At 41.7% G+C, this 12,317-nt stretch overlaps 1 protein-coding gene across 1 annotated transcript in view; it reads left to right on the forward strand.

Moving 5' to 3' along the window:
• The window catches only part of LOC307253791 (cadherin-2-like), a gene marked incomplete at its 3' end in the record, with an annotated part of 220,383 nt that overhangs the window by 92,914 nt on the left and 115,152 nt on the right, over window positions 1–12,317 (forward strand). Inside the window, exons 3-5 of the mRNA XM_080031959.1 lie at window positions 2,067–2,296; window positions 5,114–5,287; window positions 6,263–6,418. Coding sequence (XP_079888085.1) covers window positions 2,067–2,296; window positions 5,114–5,287; window positions 6,263–6,418 — 560 coding nt within the window. The remainder of the gene's footprint in view (window positions 1–2,066; window positions 2,297–5,113; window positions 5,288–6,262; window positions 6,419–12,317) is intronic.

Consider the following 12,317-nt stretch of genomic DNA (forward strand, 5'->3'; position numbering starts at 1 on the left):
CATCATCATCCTTTTGCAACGTGCCTTCGTGCACGGCCGCAATCCATGTTTTAGTTGTTTTCATGAATTCTTTGATCGATGCCATTTTGTGTTCGAACCATAGCTCTTGATCAAATACTTTTTCATCTTCAGGCAAAAGGCTTGCAACTTCTTTGTTGAGGCAATTAAACTCGTTAACAGCAAGTGGAAAATAAGTTTCCATGACGTCTTCAACCTCATGTAAATTTTGAGTATCACTCATCATTTTCTCCACTTCATTTATTTTACATGTGAGAGCTCCTAATTTTCTTCTTCTCAATGCTATATTTTTTTGTAATTTCTCCTCTAAGGCTTTCTCTGTCAACTTGCGTGTCCGTCCTGGATCCATAGTATCCTCCAAATATCCAAGCTCTTTTTCCTTTTCATCAGTCATCTTAATATTGCAGAGTTAGGCTTTAGTTGCATGCAAAGGTTTAAAAGCACTTGTCCTTTAAGTAACTTTCTCTTTAAAAAACGAGTGCAAAACAACTTCTTAAATGAAGCCAAAAAATCCACGTTGACTGTAACAAGGCTTAAAATACGAGCTGACACGGAGAATCAACAACTTGCATTTTTTCTATACAATCCACCTTTAATTTCGGCACGGGCTTCAGTTATCTCCCGGCAACGGCGTGACGTCCTCTTGTGGGAATGCACGGGGATAATATGAACTGATCACGTTACCTTTTATTGGAAAATACTTCAGAGGATTACCCTTTCCTTGAATAAGATTCATCAGGTGAGCTCTCTTTTCTTTTTCTCCCGATCTTCCGAGCGGACAGCTGCGCTCTCCACACGGCCCGGGCGCGCGAAGCTTATTGATCCGTTAAGCTAGTTTTTTGACAAAATGTAGTGGCACTCCGTCTCATTGTTCCTTCTGTGTACCACTTGTTGGAGTTAACTCACAGTGTTTGCAACGCGAGCGAAAAGACGAGACAATGTTCCTTCGTTTTAAAATGTTTACTTGAAAGTCTTCAAAATAAAATACATGTCTTCACATGGTAAAATGCACGGTCTAACGCACGGTCAAAAAACTGTGTAACTTTCATCAAAGTCAAACTCCAAACTGAATTACGTTACAGCAGTTACCGTTATAACTACACAGTGATGTCATCACGTAAAAATCCAAAAACATAGAAAATAACTTATTTAACATATTACATAATAAATTATGCCTTTTAACAGTTGTTACACATTATGAATAATTATGAAATTATTGTTAGCAGTTTTTAACCATTTTAAACTAAATATTTATAATAAATCAATTACTGGCATATTGACTCTTACAGTCCCAGTTTAACTAGTCCACATTAAGGCCTACTCCTGGCTTAATCTAGGCCCTGTCTGTGAAACCGGCCCTTAGTGTTTATGCAATCGGAAAAAACTGTTGAACATGTTCAATCGGCTCAAAAGAAGCCCGACGACATCTACGACGACCGATTTCACGGCACACACCAAACAGATTCGTGTCCGCGCCTCCTCCCGACTCTACGACGGCGATTATCGGGCCGGTGTGTCCACGTCTACAAAGTTTGGCAGCTGGGCGCAGTTTGCCCTCGTTTCGCGTCCACGTAAGTGGATCTCTCCGTAGGCGGCACCATTTCAGACAGCACCGTTTCAGGCAACACCATTAGAGTAACCTTTTAAAAAATGCTAACTATGTCCTTTTTAAGCCACTCAACAAATGTCAGTCTGTTTGAATGTCTACTTGTGTAGTGTGACTGGGGGAGATCAGTGCAGGGACTTTAAAGATCTCCTATTATACTATTTTTCTTTTTTTTTAAACAAATACACACACACACATTAAAAATGCCAGAAGCCTAAGTTCAGCAGCGATTCCATTTGATTTTCGATCTTTTAAGTTAATGCATTGTTAATATTTATTTAGCATTAACTAAGCAGTTATTAACTGTTAGTTAATGCATAGTTAAAATGTATCAAGCGTTTTCTAACCATTTACTAACTAAATTAATGTACCCTTATTTTAAAGTGTAACCGTTGTTTCCACTCATCCTGACCCTGTCCGTCTCTGTCTCTCTCTGTCTCAGTGAGCTTCATGGAGTGCCATGGAGGAAAGGTTTGGTTGGATGTTGGAGCTTCTCTTGACTTCGGGGTTCTGGAGGATGGTAAGGTGTACACCCTGCAGCGCCTCAGCCTGCTGGGCAGAGGGAAGGCTGTAGTGGTGGTGTACGCTCGAGACCGCCAGTCCAAACAAGTGTGGAAGACCAGAGTGCATCTCCACACACGACCACAAAGCAACAGCACAGGAGCCCAACAGGTAACACAGGAGCAGACAGGAAAGCTGTTTCAATGTAGACACACTTGTAGTTTTCAGCATGAAAAACAAAAAGTCTAGAGAGTTGTTTGCTGTGAAGAACCAGAACATGTTTTTCAGTATTTTCTCTTTTCATCAGAATCAGAAATACCTCATTGATCCCCAAAGGATGATTTGTATATTTCTTTCAAAGGTTTTTTTTATTCATCAAAGGATTTGCGAAGCAAATACAGTACAATGATTGAGTTTTTTCCCCTTTTTTCTTCCCCTGAACACACCCCGCCCATATCCCACCCCCCCCCCCACCCAACCACAAACAATCCTGCATAAAAATAAAAAATAAAACAACAATACACAATGTTAAAAAATTATTACATAAACGAAATACACGCTACCAGAAACAAATAAACAATCGATATGAAAAAAATAAATAAATAAAAAAAAATTAAATCAGATAAGAGAGGGGAGGGGGTAGCTACTCTTGTATTGTTGTTGTTGTTGGTTTTTTAAAATAAATTAGGAAGGGGTGCCAAATTCTGTCAAATTTATTCTCGGATCCCTGGGTAGTATAACGTATTTTCTCTAAATTCATACATGACATAATGTCTCTAATCCAATGTGAGTGGGAAGGAGGAGCAGGATTTTTCCACTTGAGTAAGATAGCCCTACGAGCAAGTAATGAGGTGAAGGCCAGTACCTTCAACTTCACTTTAGGCAAGCCCGGATTTGGAGCAATGCCAAAAATTGCAGTGTAAGGGTTCAGCTCAATTTGATGCTGAAGTACTTCAGAAATTGTTTGAAAAACTGATGTCCAGAACTCAGTCAAGGTGGGACACAACCAGTACATGTGAAAGAGTGATGCCGGTGCGCTCTTGCAGCTATCACAGGTCGGGTCTACATCGGGGAATATACGAGCTAATTTAGTTTTAGACATGTGGATACGATGTACTACTTTAAATTGCACAAGAGCATGTTGGGCGCACATGGAGGTAGAGTGTATCCGATCCAGGACTAAATCCCACATGTGATCTGTGAAGGCAGAACCTAGGTCCTGCTCCCACAGGGTTCTTATAGCTGCTAATGAGGGGCTATGCAACTTCGAAATAAGGTTGAAAAACACAGAAATTGAGCCTTTTAATGTGGGGTTTACCGAAAGAAACAAATCGACATGATTGGCTGGCGGTTTGTGAGGGAATTGGGGAATTAACTTCTGCGTAAAATGCCTGATTTGCAGAAATCGGAAAAAATGAGTCTTGTATATTTGACTCTGCTGTAAATGTATTCAACCCTGGAAAACCCTCGTTGATAAGGCGTTCATAAGTCGTTGACGACTTTGTCAGACATCCCAATAACACATGTCTGCACACGCCGTGCTACACTCATCAGGTGTTGTGTATTTAGCTCCCTGACGTGAGAAACAGTTTAACTCATGCACCCAGTGTTGTTGCAGAAAAGTTGGAACGAGTGGTTATTTGAGTTACTGTTGCCTTCTTCTTGAACCAGTCTGCCCATTCTCCTTTGACCTCTGACATCAACAAGGCATTTTCTTCCCCACAACTGCCGCTCACTTGATATTTTTTCCTTTTTCGGACCATTCTCTGTAAACCCTAGAGATGGTTGGGCGTTAAAATCCCAGTAGATCAGCAGTTTTTCTGAAATACTCATACCAGCCCGTCTGGCACCATCAACCATGCCACGTTCAAAGTCACTTAAACCCCCTTCCTTCACCATGCTGTTGCTCGGTTTGAACTTCAACAAGTTGTCCTGTCTAGGTCTACATGCCTAAATGCATGGAGTTGCTGCCATGTGATTGGCTGATTAGTTATATGTGTTAACAAGAAATTGAACCGGTGTACCTAATAAAGTGGCCGGTGAGTGTATACTGTATATGTACAGTATTTATGTTTTATACAGCAATTCATTAATAACAACAGTAACAAATAAATTAACAGTAAAACATGAAGAAATTGCAAGTGAGCAGTAGGGACTAGGCAGTATGAGATAGAGATTTGTATTTGGTAAGCAATGTGACAGCTGAGGGGAAGAAGCTGTTGTTAGTCCTATTTGTTGTTCCTAGGAGGCTGCGGTAGCCTGCCCCAGAGCAGGTGCCATGTTGGGGTATGAATAGTCCATGGTTGGGGTGAGAGGTGTCCTTGATGAATTCACACATACAGAACCTGACAGAACCTGTGTTTGCCTACGTGCATGAGACATTATTGAGAGGTAACAATATTTTTTGACGAGCATAATCATTAAACAACCTCATCATTATGGGCTGTCCCATGTATTTTTCAAGCTGCCTAACATCATTTTTGATAATACAAATATATTTCAATTGATTTTGTTTGCTCGAATGAAAGTTTCTTTTGCACATTTGTTTTTTTGTTGTTGTGTAGTTTACCTAGTAACCTGATGTGATTACTCAGATCTCTTGTATGTATTTGTGTTCACCGTTCCTTTTCCTCATCAGCCTGTAGCTCACTGACCAGTGGTGCACACCTATGATTGCCTAGGAGACAAACATACACTGCCAGGTGGTCGTCATTCATCACATGGACTATAATTAGAGCATTAATCCACTGGAATGAGGTCAAAAATTGCCCTGAGTCACCAAGCTTTTTCCCAGGTCTGGCCCTGTAACTCAGGCAGTGTGTGTGTGTGTGTGTGTGTGTGTGTGTGTGTGTGTGTGTGTGTGTGTGTGTGTGTGTGTGTGTGTGTGTGTGTGTGTGTGTGTGTGTGTGTGTGTGTGTGTGTGTGTGTGTGTGTGTGTGTGTGTGTGTGTGTGTGTGTGTGTGTGTGTGTGTGTACTTGTCTCTGCAGGTGAAGCCCAGTGATGCAACAGTGACTCAGCGGCTCCCAGAGATCTTGTTTCCATGGCGCAGCGTGGTTGTCAGGGGCGATGGCAGCATCAGGAGAGTGAAGAGAGACTGGGTCATCCCACCTATCAACGTCCCAGAGAACTCACGGGGACAGTTCCCAGAGGACCTCGTCAGAGTAAGACACACACACACACACACACATATATATACACACAGAGAGAAGGGAACAAGCTAATTAGCTTACTGGCCATATACTTACACATTTTTAACCTCTTTTAACCTATGTTATACTAAGTTAATGTGTTTATGCTTGATAAAATATTTAAGAATTATTATTATTGGTCTTTATCATTATCATTGCTGACGTTAGGTGTTTCATTTTTGTTACTAAGCGATCCATTCTTAAAACAACCTAACATCAGTAGCTGAGTCAATTATTTGATTTTCAGTTTTCTCTCTAATGGCGGCTAATGTTAGACACATGAAGATGGGCTCTGCAGCATTACCCATGACCCCATGGCCCACCCGTTGGGTCATGGGAATCACTCATTTTCTAAATTGTTTTTGCAAAAAAGTACCTTATTATTGCCTATTGATGTTTAAAGTTTACTTAGTTTAAAGGTGCTGTAAGCGGAATGGTTCTTTTAGCTAACTTCCTGTCAGTTACTGCAGTTAGCAGTCCCCTCGCTCGTCCCTACGTCACCACATTAATGCACTGCGGTCTTCAAGCAGCGAGTTATCTAGCATCATCTCAGATCCATAAGTGTGATAAAACATGATAAAAACCATCAAAACAGACTTTGGAAATAATTTTTACCTGCTCCCCATTGTAGGCGCATAAACATTCACCCATCTGTCGCTCTGGCGTGCACGGTGCACCGGCAGTGAGACCATGAGTGAGACGGGTGTCGGTTTGTAGCGTTCTCTCTTGTGATTGGATATAAATTTCGGGATCCCCAAAATGTTTATTTGCCGATTACATGCAGAGCAGCTGACTGAGAGATCGGCTTTATGAAACGCGCACATTATGTAAGTGATCACTGTATGAATAAAGAGCGATTTAACACTTATATTAACATAAATAAACCGCTTACTTCACCTTTAAATTTAAAATGTAAAAAAAAAAAAAAAACGTGTGTGTGTGTTTCAGATCCGCTCAGACCGGGACAACAACAGACTGCTGCGTTATAGTGTGACTGGCCCCGGGGCTGACCAGCCTCCCACCGGCCTCTTCATCATTAGCCCAGTCTCAGGCCAGCTGTGTGTGACCAAGCCTCTGGACAGAGAACACATCTCCAGCTTCCATGTAAGTCTGTCCACACAGACAACAGCCATAGCAGAGCAAACTAGGGGTGGCTCAGTACAACTCTGTGTTTATGTCTCTGTTTACCTATACCAATGCAATGTATTTTAACCTCTCTATCAGCTGAGCTATTATCTATATGGATGCACTTTACTTTACCTAGCCATCTAGAAAAACATCATGCTTAAAATGTGAAACAAATATTGTACTCTACTCTCCTGAACAACGAAATACATACAACATTGACTCAGTTATGGAATGCTTCTGCTCCTCCTGATTTAAACTTTTTCACACACAAAACGTTTAGGCAAGTTTATTTATTAGGGTTGTGACAATACCCTCATTGGTTCACGATAACGATATGATACCCTATTCTTACACTAATTAACCCTCTCCCCACAAAGCCATTTCCGAGCGTTTCTGGCTCCTGTCACATTTTTATATACTGTGGGCTCATTGTTTAGTCTAACTGCAAGTCTTGCATCTCTAAGTAACAAGCACAACCATTGATAGAAGCAGGAACAGCTTTTGGTTTGTCGAAGGTAAAAGGTTGACTATGCACCATTTCCATTCAAAAATAAATTATAGTCACACAAAAGTAATCTATCTCAATGATCACTTCTGCCTCACTAGAATGTGTGGTGGTGTGTTTACCTGTACAGTCTTATATCACAAATCCTCTTGGTACTACTTTGAAAGCTTCCCACAGAGTTGAATCTGAAACATCCCCCATGTCATTGAAATACATATACTCCTTGATCCATTTTTTTAGAATACTTCATCATTAAGTAAGTTAGAATTAAATTGCCAGTTGTAATGGGCCTTTCCATCCAACATCAATGCCAATGGTGACAGGACTATGATCTGAGATTAATACATTGTGGTATTTTGATACAGGGATTGCTGATGCAGTCTAGTCTATTCTTGTATAGGTGCCATGAACCTGTGAAAAGAATAAGTATTCTTTCTGGTGGGATGCTGAATCCTCCAAATATCAACAAGGTTTAGCGATTCAACCAGATTATTCAATACCACTGTGTAGTCTGAACGATTAACTGGGTGAGAGGGAGATCTGTCCATAAATGTATCTAAAATGCAGTTAAAGTCTCCACCTGCTATCAAGCTGGTTGTTGATAAATCAGAAATGAGAATGAAAATACTGACGAAAAAGCCTGGATTATCAGAGTTTGGTGCATATATATTTAATAGACATGAAGTGTCAAAATGGACGCTTCATGCAAGCTATCCTTTGCATCAGTTTGGTAAATTTCAGGGCATCTACATGTTTAATATGTGTCTCTTGTAGAAACATAATATCAGTATAAAGCAGGGGTTCTCAAACTTTTGATAGCTGAGGGCCAATTTAGGAACCCAACATTGGACCGAGGGCCGCTGGTTAAATTTTTTGCAGTAATTTTTGTCTTCTGTATTTAATTTTGGTGGACATGTTAAGGAAAAGACAACTAGCTCCCATTGACGCAAATCTAATGGAATATAAATGAGTAAGGCACTGAGGCATTCTGTATTGCATTCAAATATTTATTCTACTTTATTGTTCAAAACTTTCTGCACATTGAAAACGTATCACCTTTTGGGGTGTTTTTTTGTAGGACTCACTACTCATGATGCAGCAGCAGTGTTAACTATTATGACACTATACATTGGAAATAAACAGGGTGGGCTATCAGCAGTCAACTAGGCAGATAGTTCCATGGCTATCAGCAGCTACCTAACGTTAGCTTGTTAGCTAAAGAGTTAGAAACCAGATAATGTTAGCATCCATCCTAAAACACTTGACCTAATCTAATTCACCTTGAAGGTGAGAAAGTGCATCGTATTAGGCTTAACAAGCTCACTATCTAACAATTTACATTGGGACCACTACACTGCCTGCTGCACTGTGGGAGGCTGACCAGCCGTCTGCAACAAGAGGCAGAGGCCAGCCGAACGTCGGCAAGTTTAACATGGTACGGTCCACTGTAGGGGTGTTATTATTAATTATTGGGGAATAAATATAAACAAATTTACACATTTCCCATTAAATCAGGATGTTTCCTAGAAATGGGCATTAGCAGATTTTTTTCAAGACAAATGGCAGTGAAAATATGATTGTTTTAAAAAAAGTTGTCATGCTCACTTTACCCCAGCTGTGGGTTAAACCGAGACAGACCAGATAAATCAAGGGGGTAAACTGATCCACTTACTTTTTCCACTCTCCATAGCACAGCCATCCTTGTTCACACCCTGGTCACTTCCCGCATCGATTACTGTAACTCCCTCCTCTTTCGTCTCCCCCTCAAGTCCATCCGTAAGCTTCAACTGGTCCAGAACTCTGCCGCCCGCATCATCACCAGAACCCCCTCCATTAATCACATCACTCCTGTAATTCAGCAGATTCACTGGCTCCCGGTCGAAACCCACATTGATTTTAAGATTCTGCTCCTCACCTTCAAGGTCCTCCACATCCTCGCCCCTCCATACATCTGTGAACTTCTGCACACCAACACACCCACCCGCACTCTCCGGTCCTCCTCTTCCATTCAACTAACTGTACCACCCGCCCGCCTGGTCACCATGGGGTCCAGGGCATTCAGCCGATCTGCCCCCCACCTCTGGAACACCCTCCCATCTGACATCCGTAACTCTGACACTCTCTCCACTTTTAAGTCCCGTCTAAAAACACATCTTTTTAAACTGACATATTCAATCTAGTTCATTGTCTCCCACCCATTTCACCGCACTTGTGTAAATTGTTTCAATGTATCTTGTTCTTGTGTTTTTTATGATTGTTGATTTTGTTTTTTAAACACTGCCCTGTAAGGTGACCTTGAGTGAAAGGCGCCCTCAAAAGAAAATGAATTATTATTAGTGGTGGGCCGTTATCGGCGTTAACGTGCTGCGTTAACGCTAGACTCTTATCGGCGATAAAAAAAATATCGCCGTTAATCTCTTATTCCACCTCCTGTTCGGCTCAGGGGAGATGGTTCCCTCCAGGGCCGATGGCTGTTCGCCGTCGGGGTGAACCCCCTTCCGTGTGTTCTCTGGTCGGGTAATAATAGCCGGGGGCCGTTGCTGACACTTGAGGAGCCTTTATTGCAGGAGCGAAGCTTCTCTCACACACCCGCCGCTCTCTCTCTCCATCACTTGCCCACGACACACACCACCTGGCTGCAGGATCGCTAATGTACCACTCAGCGCCAAACCCCCTTCACAAGTCTGTCTATTCAATGTTTACTTATGAATGTATCCATGTACGTAACTCTGACATGTACATAACTTAATTTATTGTTAATAATATGGTCTGTTTATAAATTCGGCATATGATTAAAGCTGCAGTTGAGAGTTTTTTTACTGTAATATTTGGCAAAACTGTCATAATAGCCATTCAGCTATATGTAGGTGAAGTGGTCTGAAAATATTTTTTTATCACTTTACTCCCCCCTGCCTCTGTGTGCTGCCCCCCAAAATTGCCACCGCTCATGTTAATTTTGACCAATCAGAGCGAGGTCAGATTCTCCGTTCTTATTGGCTGTGGGACCTTGGCAACGACGTTGATGCGTCAGTTGCGTGAGCGTTCACGACCCTAGCAGTCTGACACTAGCCTACTGTTTGGTACAAGGCTACTACGGCGGACAGCGAGTAGCAATGTCTTCACAAACGAACCCTCAATTTACCATTCCCAGGATACTAACAACTAACACCGCTAAGACAGCAAAAAAACGAGGAAAGACGAATGTTGAAAAGTTAACTGCTGAAAGGGAGACGGAGAGAGCTTGAAAAAAAGTACACCGGCCATGTCTTCTTGCCCTATCACATCAAGACCTCTCCGACCGCGACCTCGTCCCCTTCCTCTGCCTGCCGCTGGCCCCATATAGCCCTCGTCCTGTGATCAGTATTGCCAACTCAAAGCGATTTTGTCGCTATATTTAGTGACTTTTCAGCACCCCTGGCGACTTTTTTTTCTTCAAAACAGCGACAAGCGACAAATCTAGCTTTTTTTCTGGTGTTATTGGTGACTTTTTTCGCCAAAGCAAGTATCATCTCTTCTCAACGAGCAGCGGGAGCACTGACACGCAGCCTGCTCCTCGTGCAGCAGCCCCGAGCTGAGATGTGTATCTCCTGCTCTGACCGCAGCTGGGAGGGGCAGCCTGTCAATGCTCTGTGACGGGGGACGGGCCAGGAGGCTCCCGCTGCTCGTTGAGAAGCGTTAAAAGTGATATTTGCTTCGGCGAAAAAGTCACCAATTACACCAGAAAAAAAGCTAGATTTGTCGCTTGTCGCTGTTTTGAAAAAAAAGTCGCCAGGGGGGCTGAAAAGTAGCTAAATATAGCGACAAAATCGCTAAGTTGGCAACACTGCCCGAGCAGCCCCTCCCAGCTGCGGTCAGAGCAGGAGCATATAGTAGGAGAAACACACACACCTCTCCGCTCTGTTACAATTAGTTTGCTATCTTGCCTGGCTGTTACAGCTTCTTTTGTTAGGCCTACCAGCACACTTACAATGATTTTAAGCTAACATACATGGTATGTCTGTGATTAAAATGTATGCTCAATATGTACGTATGTAGTTATCATTACTAATGTTTAATCACCTCGGAATCGGACATGGTGTCTGTCAGTAACTGAATTCACATGAACGCGCGTAGCTGTCGTTCAGAGGGAGGAGCTACAGCAGGTAGAGCGTTGGGGAAACAGCCGTTGGGATCCCAACGGCTCAAATTATCAACTGCAGCTTTAAAGCATCTAAAAGCCCGTAATCATGTTAAACGTTTACTGTTTTTAAGTTATTAATGCCACTCGCTCCCGCAGATACACAGCAGAGGGAGGTCTTATATTCAGCCATTGCTAAAGGGAGTGTTGTATTATGGAACGGCTGCTGTGGTACGAAATTCCAGTCTCAACAATGTTTCCTACACGCAATTATAACTCTAGCGTCTACAGCCCGTTGTTTTCATGTAGTGTAACTTGTGTAATGTGTTACATTATTCAGCTGTTGCCGTGATGTCGGCTAACGCTGATGCTAATGATAACTAGCTCTCCGTCGCACAATAGACTGTAGGTTGGTGTTGCAGCCAGCTGTTAGGTGAAGCGCTGTCCCACAGGTAAAAGCCATGGACCTATAAAGCCTGTCCAATATTCACTCTAGTCCAGCTTCTTGAAAAGTTTATAAGGACTTTATTATTTATGTAAAAATAATATTTAATGTTTCACTTGAAGCACAAAATTAATGGCTTTATTTTCTGTTATAGCCTATACCCAACAAATTAGTTTTTTCGTTTTTTTAAGCACAAAAAACAGTGCAATGTTGTGATTTTTAGCCTTATATCTGATTAAATTGTTAGAATATTATTTGTTCGCAACAATTAGACTCGTTCTGATGACGAAATGAAAGCCACCTGGCTTGAGAAACACGTTCTCAAAGACTTACTTTGAGTCATTATTTAGGGAGCACACACATATTATGAATGAATTCAAATGAGCCATTTTAATCTAGATTAATCTAGATTAATTCCAAAATTCAATTCTTTTTTATTTTATTTATTTTTTATTCATAATTCAATGCGGGCCGCCAGATATGTTTCTGCGGGCCGCCATTGGCCCGCGAGCCGCACCTTGAGAACCACTGGTATAAAGGCTTGGCGAATGAGAGAATACATTGGCTCTTATAGCTGGGTTATTCAAACCTCTTATATTCCAAGATGTTAGATTGATGATGCTATTTCCATTAGAACTGTTAGTAGGACCACTAATGACACCTCCACATTGCAAAAATGCTGGAAACCGTTATAAACCGACAGAATGTTGTTAGGAATGCACACAAAAGTAAAAAAGAATGAACTATCCCCTACCCTTCCCATTTCCCCTTTCCTAATTAAAGGCGAATACAATTTAAAAAACACTAT

Source organism: Ammodytes marinus, assembly GCF_949987685.1.
Source record: "Ammodytes marinus genome assembly, chromosome: 8".
In the NCBI taxonomy this organism is placed as follows: Eukaryota; Metazoa; Chordata; class Actinopteri; order Uranoscopiformes; family Ammodytidae; genus Ammodytes; species Ammodytes marinus.